A 15,694-nucleotide genomic window follows, 5' to 3' on the forward strand; every position below is an offset into this window, starting at 1 on the left:
CGGTCCATGCTCCTACCTCAAAGCGCTGAGCTTGCCGCTAATCTCCACCAAGACAAGCTTAGTAGGGTCGATGACGTGTGGGGAAACTTTGGGACCTTGGGACTTTCTGTATTTTCCCAGGTTTTGACGTCAAAATTCTGGACTCTGCATGTGGTGTTCGCCCCTCTATTAAACTTAAAAAGGGTATTGTATTGATACATCAAAACTCACTAAAAACAATTCATACTAAATACAAAGCCAAACCTCCGCATAAAGAAAGATCACAATCCGCTTTTTGTTCTAACACCAACCATTCCCCCCGTGTTTTCCGAAAAAGAAAACAAAGAACTTCTTCGACTTCTGCTTCAGCTTCTATCCTGAAACTGCAGGCGATAAGATCTAAATCCGACCGAGTCCATCGAATATCCCGTATTCCGCATACCGTATACCGCATCCCGTATCACGTAACCTTAGCTCCGAGTCCTCTACGGAACCTGATCCCCGCCAATCTGCCCAGTAACCTTCCCTCGGTCCCGTTACTCCTTTACGGACTCGAAACCAGCTTTTGGACTTGATTTTGGCTATTCATATAACGCACCCCCTAAGTTTCGTGGAGTATAAACCTGTAGGCGATCATTGTACAGTGTTACAATAATGGCAGAGGCTACTACACCTAACGCCCAGGCTTCTGGTTCTAGTTGGACCGCCTTCCTCAAGGTTAGTTAACATGTCATCCCCTCCTGTTCTATACCCCGCTGACGAACTTGGGACTAGTCTATTGCTTCATTCAACGGCGATCTTTCCTCCCTAACAGCCCCGCCCTTTATCCTCTCCTCCACGAGTCTCACCGAGTTTAGCTCGTATTGGGCTGAACATCCTACCGTTTTTGCTGCGCCAGCAAAAGAGCCCGATCCGGCGAAGAGAGCTCTACTTGTTCTAAAGTGGTTCTTGACTACATTAAAGCAGCAGTACGCGAGCCGAAGCGAGCAATATGGCAATGAGAAGAAGCCGCTGAATCCCTTCCTTGGCGAGTTATTCCTGGGTAAATGGGAAGACGAGGCGGGTATAACCGATTTGGTCAGCGAACAAGTGAAGTAAGTCAGGTGAAAGTGATTTTATTGATATTGAAAAAGTCATGGCTGACAAACGACCCAGCCACCACCCACCTGCAACTGCATACAGTATCATCAACCAATCGAGCGGTGTTCATCTTCAGGGATACAATGCTCAGAAGGCCAGTTTCTCCAAAACGATCAACATCAAGCAGATTGGACATGCTGTACTCTCAGTCCCGGATCCCTCCAAGCCGGGAGAGAAGGACACTTTCTTGATCACGCTACCATCACTCCACGTGGAAGGGTTGATTTTTGGTGCGCCATTTATTGAGCTGGACGGCGCATCTTACATCACTTCGTCGTCAGGATACACAGCCAAGATTGATTATAGCGGGAAGGGATGGATAGGCGGCAAGAAGAATTCGTTCACGGCTAGTCTATATCCCACGGGCAAGGAGAAGGAAGTTGTTTATAATTGCTCCGGACAATGGACCAAGGCCTTTGAGATCCACACCGGCCCCGCAAAGCAAAACTCTACCAAGACCCTTATCGAGAACTGGGATCCTACCAACGTCCCTATTTCGGAGTTAATCGTTGCGCCTATCGAGAAGCAGCACCCACTTGAGTCTCGACGCGCATGGGCTAACGTCGCGGCGGGTATTGCCAAGGGTGACATGGATTACGTCGGCAAGGAGAAGACCAAGATTGAGCAGGCGCAGCGGACGATGCGGAAGAAGGAGCAAGATGAAGGCCGCAAGTGGGAGAGGAGATACTTTGTTGCTCTCCCGGAATCGGAGACAGACGCAACACTCCAGAGTCTAGCTCCCAATGTCGGTCTAAACACGAATGGCGATGCGGATAAGACGGGCGGCCTATGGCGTTATGATGCTGCCAAAGCTGACAAGGTCAAGGGCCAAGAGTTAACTGAAGATGAGAAGAGCAAGCTCGCCCTGGAGCTGCTTGGTCAGTAAGCGCCATTTATCGTATATGCATACAGAAGGTTGAGAGCACTTGCACAAAGACGGTGTGGTTGGAGTTGTTTATACATAGATAATCAAGTAATGCTAGGGCCCGAAGACAAAGCTTGATGGCAGGGGTAGAGGTAGAAGTAAAGGCAGTGGTGGTACCTGATTGTGTTCGAATTGGCTACGACGTAAATAGGGGGAAGTTGGGCAAACAATACAGCGTAATACTGCTCACTTGCTTGCTCTGTGACAGGTAGTGCTGGTCAATATATAGGTTATATGTAGTTGATTAAATCCATTTAGATTATTAGTATGTTTAGAAGCAGTTCGTCTTGGGTGTGACAAAATCACATGGTAGAGATTGCATAGAGACTATCATCTACTATGTATATGATCAATCCACATGTCATTGAAAAGGGGTATCCGTTTGGGCTCTGCCACCATGCTCAACAAGATCCATCAACAGTGCTATTCCAAGCATCCATTAGTACTTCCCAGATGCACAAATACAGATTCAAGCATTATAATGAATCTTTTTGACTAGGCCATCTAACAAGGAGCTTTTCATGATTCTCCTCACCGTGAATGAGCCGACCCAGCACGCCCAAGCACAATACTTACGATAGTCAAATATCTTGACCTTCGTGTTTATTCTCAGCCCTCTAGTTCCAATACGTCTTTGTAACTGTTCACGACTCTAGGAACTGGAGAACATGGTAGTGCCTTGACTAGGTATCTACCTAGGTAGGTAGATATGCTGCTTTAGGCTCATAGGCAGGTGACATCCCTAACAGCAGAGAGTCGATTGTTTCGGTCTTTCGAGCTCGTAGATATATGCCTATGCCTACCTATGGAGACAACCTACTGTGCTCCCTTCTCCGTTTCGAAGTATGTAGGTACCTAGGTAGGTAGATATCGACTTTCGACTGCAGGTAGCTAGACAGAATAATTATATGTTTACTTCTACTTTTTTTTTCTTTTCCTTCCTTCCCTTCCTCTACCTACCTCCTCTACTGCTCACCCACACACTGCAAATGGTGTACTTGCTTTAACCATGTCTTGCCTTGAAACACCAGCATCACTTTGCACAGCTACTCAACACGCTCTCAAGATGTCTCCCTTTAAGACGGCTGATATTTTATTGAAAGCTATGAAACAACTCGACATCATGGAGTCAACCGTCACCGTCGAGAAAGCCAACGCTATGAAGCTAGCCAGCACCTCCGAGACAGTCGACACTGCCGAGCCAGTCAACACCGCTGAGCTAGTTAACACGACGAAGTTAGTCGCCGCCATGAAGTCAATCAACGCCACAAAGTCGGCCAAAACCATGGATCTAGTCGAGCAAGAACAAATGAGCATGGACCTCCTTTGCGACCAGTTTTCCAAGATGAAGATTATCCAAGAGCCCGACGACTGCCACAAGCCCGTCCACCACGGCCCGAAAGAGTGCCAGCTAACATACTCACCCCCCTACCGCATGCCCGAGCGCGACAGCAAGCCGCCAAACTACATGATCAAGTTCGACCTGGCCCCGGGCCACATCGCCCTCCCGCGCATCTACCGCACGCTCTCGTGCCCCGCCCACGCGACCTTCGCCTCGCTACACCTGGCGCTCCAAGTAGCCTTCGAGTGGACCGGAACCCACCTTTACGATTTCGGGGTCGTGGACCCTACGTTCGTGGACTACACTCCGGTAGAGGACGAGAACGCGGCCGCGTGGCTCATTCACGCGGCGCAGAATACGCCGGATGGAGAGCCGCTGCCGCCGTTCCCGGAGCGAGAGGAGGGGGCGTCGAGGCGCTTTTTGCTGCGCTTGGTGGATCCTACGAGTGATGCGTTTTATCGACGCGCGGATCGTCTGTGTGAGGGACTGAGAGGACATCCTAGAACGCTGGAGAGCGGCGCGGATGAGGTGGAGTTGTGTGAGGTCTTTGAGGATCCTGAGTATCGAGGTAAGTAAATATTTTTATAGCTGAAATCCTTTCTTTCTTACACTCCAATCTGTGGATAGGTATGCCCTTCATAGCAAGGTATGTACTAACTATAGAAACCATCTACCAGGCAAGCAATTCACTTATACCTACGACTTTCACGATAAGTGGGACCACCACATGACAATCCTGGGACGCGGAGAGGCGACAGAAAAGTTCGCGTGCATCGACGGCCTCGGCCACTGCGTTGCCGAGGAGTGCGGCGGCCCGCGAGGATGGGCTAATCTCAAGGAGGTGTACAGCGCCGAGCACCCGAACCAGGAACAGCTCAGCTACCGCTTTCTCTACGAGCACGGATGTCCCAACGGCGACCCGAACGGCCTCGCTGGCACCCGCACGTATGAGTGGGATAGGAACACAGTAAACACTGTTCTCGCGGATTATGACCTCGCCGACTTCGTCCAGGGATTCGGAAACCCGAACTATCAGTCGCAGCCAAGGGACGTGCACATGGCATCCACTAGCCTATGGGTCACTGCGGCCATGAACATGAACCATATCATGGAATGAAGCTGGGATGAATACTGAGATTTACGGCTCGGATTTGGTTGGGTGAAAAGGGAAACGTGACAGGGGATGGATTAGGTGCCTATACTAGTAGATAGAGACTATGATCCTCTGAGAAGAAAATGGGATATGCCAATGATGAATGATGAAAAACTACACGAATATTGAATCTTATGTGGGATAAGTGCTTTGTTCTGCGTAACTCGTGTCGGCAGTAATGGTTTGGTAAGAATCTTCTGAAACAGGCGATATATATAGCTGGTTGTGTTTCTTGAGTAAAGGACCTTGCTCAGGAGGGCCACGATGATAAGTCAGAGTGATGAAGCTCGTATTAGTTGTGTCTGCACTCAACTGCGTAGCGGGATAGGTTGTATAGCTGAACTTCATAGCTATTTCTTCGAGATGTAAGAAAAGGCCTAGGACAGCACGGCGATTTACTGGATATATGCATACAGCTGATGTATAAATTCCATACTTCAGAAGTTAGGACATGATACATCTGATACAAGTTCAAACATTTGAAGCTACATATGTACAGTAAAAGTGGTTCAAAAGATTATGACATCACAGCATATACAGTGAGAAAGATGTGGCTTGTCTTGGAGGTTGGAAATGTGGCTAATGCATAGAACCCAGGCCCAGTGACGGGTGGATCTAGGTACGTATGTACTATGTAACTTCCAAGGCTTAGCCGAAATCTGGGATGCAACTCAAATCTTATGGATCAAATGTTTGCTGCTCTGGCTCATTGACCCGCTAAACTAAACCATACAACTTGCGCAAGACAACTCCGATTTCTTAAAGCTCTCTTAAAAGCTGGTCACTCTTGGTTTGCCGCAGGCTCTTCCTGTAACTGCAGCTGGTCATCCTATTTCACGAACCTCCACGTCGACCCAATGACTTGAACGACATACATATGTATCATTGACCTTTCCTACGGCGTTAATCTCCCATAATACCCTCCCTTCCTACCCGTCTACGCAACGCCCATCATGTCAACAACACCTGTACCACCCGAGGACCAGGCCAGGTTGCTGGAAGATGCCTTGGTAGCTGTGCGCCAGCAGACCGCGCTTATGCGCAAATGTCTTGATACCCCTGGCAAGCTTATGGATGCTCTTAAGTGCTGGTAAGTTTCCATCAAGTTCAATTACTTGTTGACTTGCTATCTAGTAGCTATCTATCTGCCTGCCTCCCTCGTAGCTAACCCATATCACATAGCTCTACTCTGGTCGCCGAGCTGCGGACAAGTAGTCTGGGACCAAAGCAATACTATGAGCTATACATGGCCATATTCGACGCCTTGCGCTACCTTTCCATGCATCTACGAGAGAACCACCCCCACAATCACCTTGCCGATCTCTACGAACTTGTCCAGTATGCCGGTAACATTGTGCCCCGTCTATATCTCATGATAACCGTGGGAACGGCATACATGTCCATACCCGAAGCACCCGTAAAAGAGCTGATGAAGGACATGATGGATATGAGCCGTGGTGTCCAGCATCCCATTCGGGGTCTGTTCCTACGTTACTACTTATCTGGCCAAGCCAGAGACTATCTACCTACTGGCGACGGCGATGGCCCCGAAGGGAATCTCCAGGACTCCATTAACTTCATCCTGACGAATTTTGTCGAGATGAACAAGCTCTGGGTGCGACTACAACACCAAGGTCATTCGAGGGAGAGGGAACAGAGAACCAAGGAGCGCAAGGAGCTACAGCTTCTGGTCGGCAGCAACATCGTGCGGTTGAGCCAGTTAGTAGATCTCGAAACGTACAAGAACGGTATCTTGGGCCCGCTACTCGAGCAAGTAGTTCAGTGTCGTGATGTTCTAGCTCAAGAGTATCTCCTGGAGATCATTACGCAAGTTTTCCCGGACGAGTTTCATTTGCATACCCTGGACCAGTTCCTCGCTGCTGTATCACGGCTCAACCCTCACGTCAATGTCAAGGCTATTGTTATTGGTTTGATGGACAGGTTGTCGGCCTATGCTGAACGGGAATCCCAAGAGGAAGTGTCGGACGACAGAGCAAAACTTGAGGAAGACGCTTTGGCTACTCTTCTTGAGAAGGTCCGTTTGACCAAGGACCAGCAAGAAGCGAAGCCAACTCCAGATGAAGCGTCCACTGAGCCTAATGGAGACCATGCTAATGCCGAACCTGCCGAGCATGCAGAAGGAAGCACTTCGGCAGAATCAGAATCGAATTTGCCAGACACACCAGCCACAGATGCTGAGACGACGGCAAATGAAAACGATTCGGACGAATCATCTCAAACGACCAAGAAACAGCGTGGGATTCCTCCTAATATTAAACTCTATGAAGTCTTCTTTGACCAAGTCAACAATCTCGTCAACGCGCAACACCTCCCCATCCAGGACACGATTGCGTTGCTAGTTTCTCTTACTAATCTTGCTTTGAATATATATCCCGGTCGACTCGACTATGTCGATCAGATTCTGGACTATGCGAATCGCAAAGTCAAGGAGCATGCCAATAGTGCTGATCTTCACTCCACTCCAGCACAGCAGAGTTTACTGGCATTACTACAAGCTCCCCTCAAGCGATACATTTCCATTTTTACGGCCCTATCCCTTCCCACCTATGTGCCTCTTTTCCAATCCCAAACCTATCCAACAAGACGGGCCGTAGCTGGAGAAGTTGTCAGAACCCTCTTACGCAATGAAACTAAGATATCAACTACTATTCAACTTGAGAACGTTCTTGAAATTCTAAAAGTGTTAATTAAAGAGGGCTCGCAGCCCCCTGCTGGCTATCCCGGTGGCCCACAACGAAGAGCCTTGGAAACCGACGAAACGATGGAGGAGCAAGGCTGGTTAGCACGGATCGTTCACTTGCTCGACGGCGTAGATAACGATACACAATTTAGCCTACTCCAAATGGTGCGAAAGGCGTTCGCCGAAGGAAATGAGAGGATTCGCACGACGACCCCTCCTCTAATCACGGCCGGCATGAAGCTCGCACGCCGGTTCAAGGCTAGAGAGCACTACGAGGATAACTGGGAAACGCAATTGAGTGCCCTATATAAGTTTATGCACTCCGCAATATCCGGCATATATACCAGGGTCAATGGCTCTGGTGCTGCCGAACTCTCGCTGCGGTTGTTTTGTGCCTGTGGACAGAGCGCCGACATGACGAGCTTTGAAGAGGTCGCATACGAATTTTTTGCGCAAGCTTTCACCGTATACGAAGAGGCAATTTCTGACTCAAAAGCTCAATTTCAAGCCGTATGTATCATTGCCAATGCACTACATCAAACAAGACATTTCGGTAAGGAGAACTACGATACCCTGATTACGAAGTGTGCTCTACATGGTAGTAAGCTCCTACGGAAGCCGGACCAGTGCCGAGCAGTGTACTTGGCGAGCCATCTATGGTGGGCCATGCCAATCGCGGCCATTGAAGAGTCAGATGAAGGTGTAAGTTTTATATCAACTGCTGTACTTACTTATATGTTAGCTAATATCTTTGCCACAGCTCTACCGAGATGGAAAGCGTGTGCTGGAATGCCTGCAGCGAGCCCTGCGTGTTGCCGACTCCTGCATGGAACAGGCAACCTCAATCGAGTTGTTTGTTGAAATCCTTGATCGCTATGTATATTACTTTGATCAGCAAAACGAATCGGTAAGAAATATCCCAATATTAGTTTCGACATGTACGTTACTAAAGCTTACTTGTCTAGGTCACTACCAAATACATCAATGGGCTCATCGAACTTATTCACTCAAACCTCGCAACGAACCAGCAAGACTCGGCAAGTGTGGAGAGTAGCAAGCGACACTTCCAACACACTTTGGATAACATTGCATCGAGGCAATATGAAGGGATTGTTCTATACCCGCAAAAGTGATGAGGACACATATCAAAGCATAGTAATGTGGTAGGTTAGAGAAGTCATGTAGTCAGTACCAACACATTTACTCAACGACGCGCACGAGATGGAGGAATTAAGGGCTTGCACCAAGGCTAAATAATGATGCCCTTACTTAGGACGAGAACACCGCAACGACTGATGAGTTGAGTGAGTTGGAGATTTATCGTGTACATATGTATATTCTTGGTGGTTTAAGACGATGCGTTGGGCTTCCGACTAAGGAGTCTAGGCGTCTTTTGAAGAGCTGCAGTTACTAGTTACCTTTAGTTAGTTGCCATTGGGCCCTTGTACGAATTCTCAAGTTACCTGCCTAGTCGAATTTCCGAATGAAGACTTGTCTGTTTCTTTGAGAGTATTTGCATTAATTCTCTAGTATTATTTTAGATGGTTTACGTTACTTGTATTCATTAATAGATCCTATCATGTAGGTGTTACCTAACCTTACTACAGTACAAAGGTTGTGGCCAAAAGTTTAGACCAAGATATACCTCCGCCCCACAGTGCGCTACTCTTTTTTAGGCCTCTACCAATAATAGATATACATTTAACGTCAAATCCCCCACAACCCTTAAAAGTATAGCACCTTAAAGCACACTTAAACACTATAATATGCTATAAACTTAAAGCCTTTAATCCTAAACAACCTTAGATTATTATATAAATATTTACATTAATATAATAAAGAAAAAAAATTACAGAAATTTCTATTATTAAATACATTAATTAAATAACGTAATAACATATTTAATATTTATTAAATAAATTTATAAGGCTTTATAAATAAGTAAATATGTTAGCGATAATATTTCTTACAGTAATAGAAAAGTAAAGGAACTGTAGGGCTGAGGTATATCTTGGTCTAAACTTTTGGCCACAACCTTCGTATGTTGGTAGGTAAATACTACTACATAGTTAGTAGTACTATACTATATAAATACATATATTCGTTATCGTCCAATCAGTTGCCAATTTGACAAGTTGAATCCTATGCCCCCTTGGCAGCTTGGCGTATTCAGGGGTTAGGGGGGGCTGACAATCCTTGCTTGTTGATTGTACTAAGTACTAGTACTACTGACCTTAGCGTAAGGTGCGATATACTTTTATGTAGCACCCCTGATTGTGGCAGTGTTAAGAATCCGTGATGACTAAGAAAAGGCAATTCCCAGTTGGCCCGCATGCTCCGCAACTACGCAGTACCAACATCTTGAGATGGGAATCTGGACCATCGAAATCATCGAAATTATTGAAACAAACCTCACACTTACCCTCACAACCATAACCTGGATGTCTGTTTAACTTTAGTTTTCTTTTTTCACAAAAGCTCCATGTCGTTTGATGATACCCTACATATTCACTCAATTTTCTTAACTTAACTACTTAACTACTTACCTAACTCATAACTCGTGTCTTTTGTCCTTCCCATGACGACTCATGTGGTAGTTGGACTGATGCGTACCTCATTCCCTTAATTAACAATACTTCCTTCTTCGAATCATCTCTGCCTCTGCTTTGCACTCCTTTATCGTGGCCTCAAATAGTAATCACTCGTTTAAAACCCACTTAACCAAACCACTAATAATCAAATGCACCTACCTCACCTTTTCTCCATATAGTGAATTTCATTAACAATCTTGACCCAACTTTTTATACTATCCCTTTTAAATATCAATGCCGTTGTACAGCCAAGATGCCCTCCGAAAAGTCTCAGTATATACCACCACCACCTATACCTACCTACGATGAAGCCACCGGTGGCAACTCCTCAAATTCCCGACAAGACTGGCCCCCTCCTCATTCACCCATAGACACGAGACCCGATCACGAAACCGAAGCGCAGTCACTCCTTTTCTCACGCTCTAGACAGCCGGACTCTTCCAGGCATGCGCCCGACGGTTACCGACCCCCGTACGTGGAATCAGACGACGAAGGGTCGCAATGGACGCTAGAAGATGACGATGATGACAGCAATGATGGAGGACATGCGCGGGTGCGACGTGATATGGAGGAGCTGGAAGTGGAAGACCCCTTAGACGAATCGAGTTCACGATCATCATCATCATCGTGGAGGAAACGAATTGCCTCCTCGTTACCCCAGTGGAAGTGGAAGTGGCGATTGCGGCTACCTAGAATCACTGTTCGACTACCTCGCCAAAGTGACGCGGCAAGCCCCGATACTGATGATTCAAGGGAGATCAGGAGGAGATGGAAGTTGCCGAATTTCAACAGTGCTGCTGCCATACTGCTCGTTGGCAGACTACTCGCAGTTTTCCTTATCCTCGGTTTCCTATACCTACTATTCATGAGCGATCTTTTCACCAATATGACGAGGCGCATTGGTGGCCAAATGTTCGACCCCGAGGCCGTGCGACAATACGTACAAGACCACGTCGATGCAGGTAGAATGAGGAAAACGCTACGGCACGTTACGAACTATGCGCATCTCGCAGGGTCAGAAGGCGACTATGCGCTGGCGATGGATGTACGGAATGATTTCATAAAGTATGGCTTGGAGGACGTTACGGTGGACGAATACTTTGTGTACCTGAACTATCCGAAAGAAGACGGTAGAGCCGTGCAGATCATGTCCGAGGATGGGAAAAAAGCCAAGTGGACGGCGGCACTCGAGGAGAAGGAAATTGGTGGAGCAACAGCAGGTCACCAGACCTTTGCGTTCCACGGCCTCTCGAAGGCAGGTGACGTGAAGGGGCCGTTGATTTATGTTAATTATGGATCGAGAGAGGACTTTAAGAGAATCGCCAGCAAGGGAATCGATACGAAGGGCGCGATCGCACTTGTGCGCTATTATGGCACACAAAGCAATAGGGGTCTCAAGGTGAAGGCGGCAGAGTTGGCGGGATTCGCTGGTTGTATCATATACAGCGATCCGGCAGACGACGGCTTCCTAAGGGGAGATACGGCACCGAATGGACGATTCATGCCCGCAGATGGTGTACAAAGAGGATCTGTTGGCTTAATGAACTGGGTTGTTGGTGACGTACTGACGCCTGGCTGGGAAAGCAAAGAAGGTCAACCTCGGATGACGAAAGAACAAACCTCAGGCTTGGTCAAGATCCCAAGTATACCAGTCTCCTGGCGGGATGCCCAAGTGCTTCTCCAACATATTCAAGGGTTTGGTGAGCCTTGCCCTTCGGATTGGCACGGTGGTGTGCCTGACGTGGAGTGGTGGTCGGGTAACTCCTCATCGCCCATCGTACGACTGAAGAATGAACAAGATGAAAATGAACGCCAGGAAATCTGGAATGTTTACGGAAAGATTATCGGCATCGAACAGAGTGAAAAATCCATCATCATCGGCAACCACCGGGATTCCTGGTCTTTTGGCGCAAGTGATCCCGGTGTGGGGACAGCCATTATGTTGGAAGTCTCGCGCATTTTTGGTGACCTGGTATCCAGGGGCTGGCGACCACTCCGCACCATCGAATTCATGAGTTGGGATGCCGAAGAGTATAACGCAATTGGCAGCACCGAATTCGTTGAAAACAACCTGGAGGTCTTACAGAAGAATGCTTTTGCATACATTAATCTTGATGTCCCTGTGTCCGGTCAGGAATTCCACGCTGCCGCATCCCCGATGTTCCGTAAAGTCCTCTACAAGGTACTTGATAGAGTCATCGACCCCAATTTCAACACTTCGTTGCGAATGCTATGGGAAGACCGCAAAGCAGAGCTTGAAGGATTGGGTGGTGGCAGCGATTACGTCGGCTTCCTAGACATGGCTGGCACCAGCTCCATTGATATTCGCTTTGATGGGGCAGCGCATCCTTATCATTCTGCATATGATAACTTCGATTGGATGTATCATGTTGGAGACCCTGGCTTCGTTTATCACACCCTCCTCGGCCAAGTTCTTGCTCTTCTCATTCTAGAGCTAGCTGATCGACCTGTTTTGCCTTTTGACATGGGCAACTATGCGCTGTCCCTTGGCCGCTATCTAGGAAACCTATGGCAACTGGGCCAAGATAAAGGTGTCAATGATCGGTATAACCTCGACCCCATCAAGGATGCCATCAATGAAGCCGAGAAGTCAATCTTGGAGTTTGAAAAATGGGAGATTAGCTGGGAGCAAACTGTCGTGTCCTCAGGCGGTTGGGAACCTGTCGGTTTAGGCCAAAAGAGGTGTGACTATAACAATCGCATGGCGAATTTCGAAACCGGGTTATTAGACCTGGAGTTCGGTGGTGGAGTAAGTCTGGCTTTCTTTTTCTTCGACATATGCATGCCTTGATCTTGTACTAATACGCTAAAACAGATACCCAACCGAACACAATTTAAACATGTCGTCTTTGGCCCTCAGCTATGGTCTAGCTCAAATGAGGCCAATTTTCCAGGTATCCGGGATGCCATCGATGCAGAAGACTGGCCCTTGACCCAAAAGCTTATCGACAAAACCGCTGATATCATAAAGAAAGCCGCCCATGGGTTGCTGCAATAATGGAGTGCTCAGGGGCAGCGTCTGAGCTTTTAAAGAAGTTTTGCGGATTACATATGAATGCATTGCTCGGCGTCATCGGATTTCAGGGACCATGTTGTTGTATTATACCTATAGATGGTTGATGGTTGACTCCTGTACCCTTTCACTCTATAGTATTTCAGGGTATCATCACGTAGCTTAGGTACCTAGGGTCAGGCACTCGGACATAAGGAATGAAAGAGATCTTGTTCAAGTATGAGTTTATTTATTTGTAAAGTGCTGTATGAAGACTTATATTGCTCATTTTCTAGAATTTATGGCACATAGAAGAAGTTCCCGAGGCAGGCCGTCTATTCAATCCTTCATTCACTAATCATAATTACCTAAGTTAGGTACATACAAGCAGCATTTTTATGAGTACATGGGTAGGTATCTTAAGAGTATAGGATGTTCAGAAGTAAAAAGAAAGGAAATCTTGAAGAATATGAGCCCATCCGACTGTCAGGTTCACCCACCCCCCTTTTCCTCCCTCCCTCCAACCACGCCCCCCCCATAACAAACAACGCAGCACACACAGCCCGACACATGCCCATCAAACGCATCAAAGCATATACACCCGCCTCCCACAAAACCGATTCACCTCCTCCGCACTCAGCGGGTCATCCCACTCGAACCTCCGAAACGCGCACGCGTTCGTGGCGCACTTGTAGAACAGCACGTCGCTCACGGTCGCGGCGTCCCCCGTGATGTCCTCCCGCGCCGGGTGCCCGCAGTCGCAGCGCGGGTTGTCGGCGCGCACGCGCAGGGCGTCGGCCCAGCAGATGAAGTTCCCGAAGCCGGCGGCGCACTCCCCGCACCGGAAGTACACCCGGTCGTGGTTCCGCGCGGAGGAGGACTGCGCGGTGCTGATGGTCGTGTGCGAGCGGTTGCGCTGCGGGCATCTGAGGGGGGGCCGCGAGGGGAAGGAGGGGTGCACGAAGGGGGAGGGGAAGGTGGAGGGCACGGGGATGTGGGTTGTGGGGGCGGAGGGAGATGGGGAGGGGGAGCGCGAGGGGGAGGGGGAGGGGGAGAGCTTGATGGATGGGGAGAGGGATGGCGAGCGTGCTCGTGTTTGTGCTTGTGCTGATGAGGATAGGGGGGCGAGCGGAATCGCGGAGAGGTCGGTGTACGTGGAGGTTCGCTGGCGCTTGAAGGGGGATATCTCTGGTTCGTCGTCATCGTCGTCATTATCGTCGGAATCAGGGTCTTCTTCCTTTTTGGGGGGGTGAGGCAGGGAGTTGTGGAGGTGCCTGTGGTTGTTGGGGTAGTCGTAGTTGTCGTCGTCGTCGTCGTCCTCCGGCTCGTCTTTGATCTCGATGGTGTGCTGAGTGTCTGAGCTTCGCTTACGAGATGATGGCGCGGGTTCGGCAGTTGCGGTGATGCTTAGGCTTCGCTTGCGAGACGACGGGTCGGGTTCTGCAGCGGCGGTGGCACTTAGGCTGCGTTCTGGGGCTGCGGAACGCTGCTCCTGCTGCTGTCTGGTAGCATTGGCGCTTCGGGCACTACTGCTGGTACTACTTGCTTCCGCCGTCATCGTTTCCCGGGATGATCTGGCGGTGCTAGCTTCGGGCCGGGTTTTTGGCATATCGGCCGGATATGGTGGCCGGCACGGCTCCTTGCCCTTCTCTTTCCGCGTGGTGGCCGGCGATCCCGGACTATTAGGCCCGGGCGTCGCCTCTCTTGACGAAGCACTCATAGTCCTCGAAAGCTCTCGCTCGCTACGGCGGTCGCTTTTGACCCTAGCCGGAACCGGGGCCGTGGCGGGCTTGGTCTGCGGCGTGGGAGATGCGTACGGCGTTGTCAGGTCGATAACCTCACGCTCCCGTTTCACTTTCGTCTCGACGCGTACGATGATGGTGGCCCTGCGAAGTTTGCGGATGAGGGCCTTTATCGAGATAATGCACGGCATGGTTATAGATAAATAGAACGTTCAGACGACTTACATCTTATAATAAGGAGGAGGGGGGGAGGGGAGGGGGGAGATCCGCGGATTCCCCCAAGCTATGGGGATGGTTTCTGGTTTTAAAACTGCAAGCAACCGAGCGCAAACTCGGGAGTAGACGTCAATGATGACTAGATACTAGATACCTAGGTTAGGTAGGTAGGTAGGTAGGTAATTATGATTAAAGGGCTTCTGTGCGTCTGCAAGTATGGATCAAATATTCAGGGGTTGAGTGAGTACGCGTATGTAAGTCATGAGCTGACGGATGCTTACGGTATACATTGGATAGGTATATAGGTAGTACAAACGACAAACCTCCTCTTAATATACATATTGCCGTTTTCCTTCTCGTTTGTAACTCTTGCCACATATTCCCCTTCCCATATTCGTAACTACCTATACATCATGAGTGGCACACATTCTGCCTTGCTGATCGCCCATCTATATGCCATCACCCAAGCTGCAGGTTGAATCTTCAGCTGGCTGTCAGGGGGGCACGGTTAGGGCTAGCTCCATGCAGGTGCGCTTAGGCCGGCGCGTCTATTGGGCGTTCCATTTGATAACGAACGCCAGAGCTGAAAAGAGTTGGGCTGCGGTTTGGCTCCCGACCCCGCGAACACTTGTCTGGGGTTGTTGGAATGATATCGAAGCAGATTGAATGTTATCAGGGAACTGAACAGTGCGTATCTGTTACTCCACGCGACAAATGAATATAGGTATGAACCCCCAGCATGTGTCCAAGATCTATATTCATTCAGTGGCCTGCGAAGCTCGAAGTTGTGGTGTGTGATAAAAATCAAGCCAACTTCGAAGAAGGCGTTTTGGGAAGAGGGGAGTATGTAGGTGCCTAGATCATGAAGTGGCTTTTGATGTAGGTTCACGCA

General features: G+C 48.8%; 5 protein-coding genes across 5 annotated transcripts; 4 read left to right on the forward strand and 1 right to left on the reverse strand.

Moving 5' to 3' along the window:
• Window positions 1-497: 497 nt before the first annotated feature.
• On the forward strand, window positions 498-2,118 carry GGS25DRAFT_220770 (Oxysterol-binding protein). Its single transcript, XM_049256958.1, has 3 exons — window positions 498-696; window positions 754-1,073; window positions 1,135-2,118. The coding sequence occupies exons 1-3, from the start codon at window positions 634-636 to the stop codon at window positions 2,003-2,005; spliced, it is 1,254 nt and encodes a 417-aa protein (XP_049117539.1). The 5' UTR covers window positions 498-633; the 3' UTR covers window positions 2,006-2,118.
• A 992-nt stretch (window positions 2,119-3,110) lies between these two features.
• Window positions 3,111-5,145, forward strand: GGS25DRAFT_520369 (uncharacterized protein; the record flags this gene model as incomplete). Its single annotated transcript, XM_049263875.1, has 3 exons — window positions 3,111-3,954; window positions 4,064-4,464; window positions 5,137-5,145. The coding sequence occupies 3 exons, from the start codon at window positions 3,111-3,113 to the stop codon at window positions 5,143-5,145; spliced, it is 1,254 nt and encodes a 417-aa protein (XP_049117540.1).
• Window positions 5,146-5,192: 47 nt separating this feature from the next.
• GGS25DRAFT_485281 (vacuolar protein sorting-associated protein 35) lies at window positions 5,193-8,710 on the forward strand. Its single transcript, XM_049260535.1, has 4 exons — window positions 5,193-5,629; window positions 5,722-7,942; window positions 8,001-8,147; window positions 8,206-8,710. The coding sequence occupies exons 1-4, from the start codon at window positions 5,493-5,495 to the stop codon at window positions 8,371-8,373; spliced, it is 2,673 nt and encodes an 890-aa protein (XP_049117541.1). The 5' UTR covers window positions 5,193-5,492; the 3' UTR covers window positions 8,374-8,710.
• Window positions 8,711-9,551: 841 nt separating this feature from the next.
• Window positions 9,552-13,192, forward strand: GGS25DRAFT_485283 (Zn-dependent exopeptidase). Its single transcript, XM_049260536.1, has 2 exons — window positions 9,552-12,601; window positions 12,668-13,192. The coding sequence occupies exons 1-2, from the start codon at window positions 10,085-10,087 to the stop codon at window positions 12,848-12,850; spliced, it is 2,700 nt and encodes an 899-aa protein (XP_049117542.1). The 5' UTR covers window positions 9,552-10,084; the 3' UTR covers window positions 12,851-13,192.
• GGS25DRAFT_530667 (uncharacterized protein) lies at window positions 13,064-15,016 on the reverse strand. Its single transcript, XM_049265404.1, has one exon. The coding sequence runs from the start codon at window positions 14,775-14,777 to the stop codon at window positions 13,431-13,433; it is 1,347 nt and encodes a 448-aa protein (XP_049117543.1). The 5' UTR covers window positions 14,778-15,016; the 3' UTR covers window positions 13,064-13,430.
• Between the last annotated feature and the right edge of the window lie 678 nt (window positions 15,017-15,694).

This window comes from Hypoxylon fragiforme (assembly GCF_022984875.1).
Source record: "Hypoxylon fragiforme strain CBS 206.31 chromosome Unknown GGS25scaffold_4, whole genome shotgun sequence".
In the NCBI taxonomy this organism is placed as follows: domain Eukaryota; kingdom Fungi; phylum Ascomycota; class Sordariomycetes; order Xylariales; family Hypoxylaceae; genus Hypoxylon; species Hypoxylon fragiforme.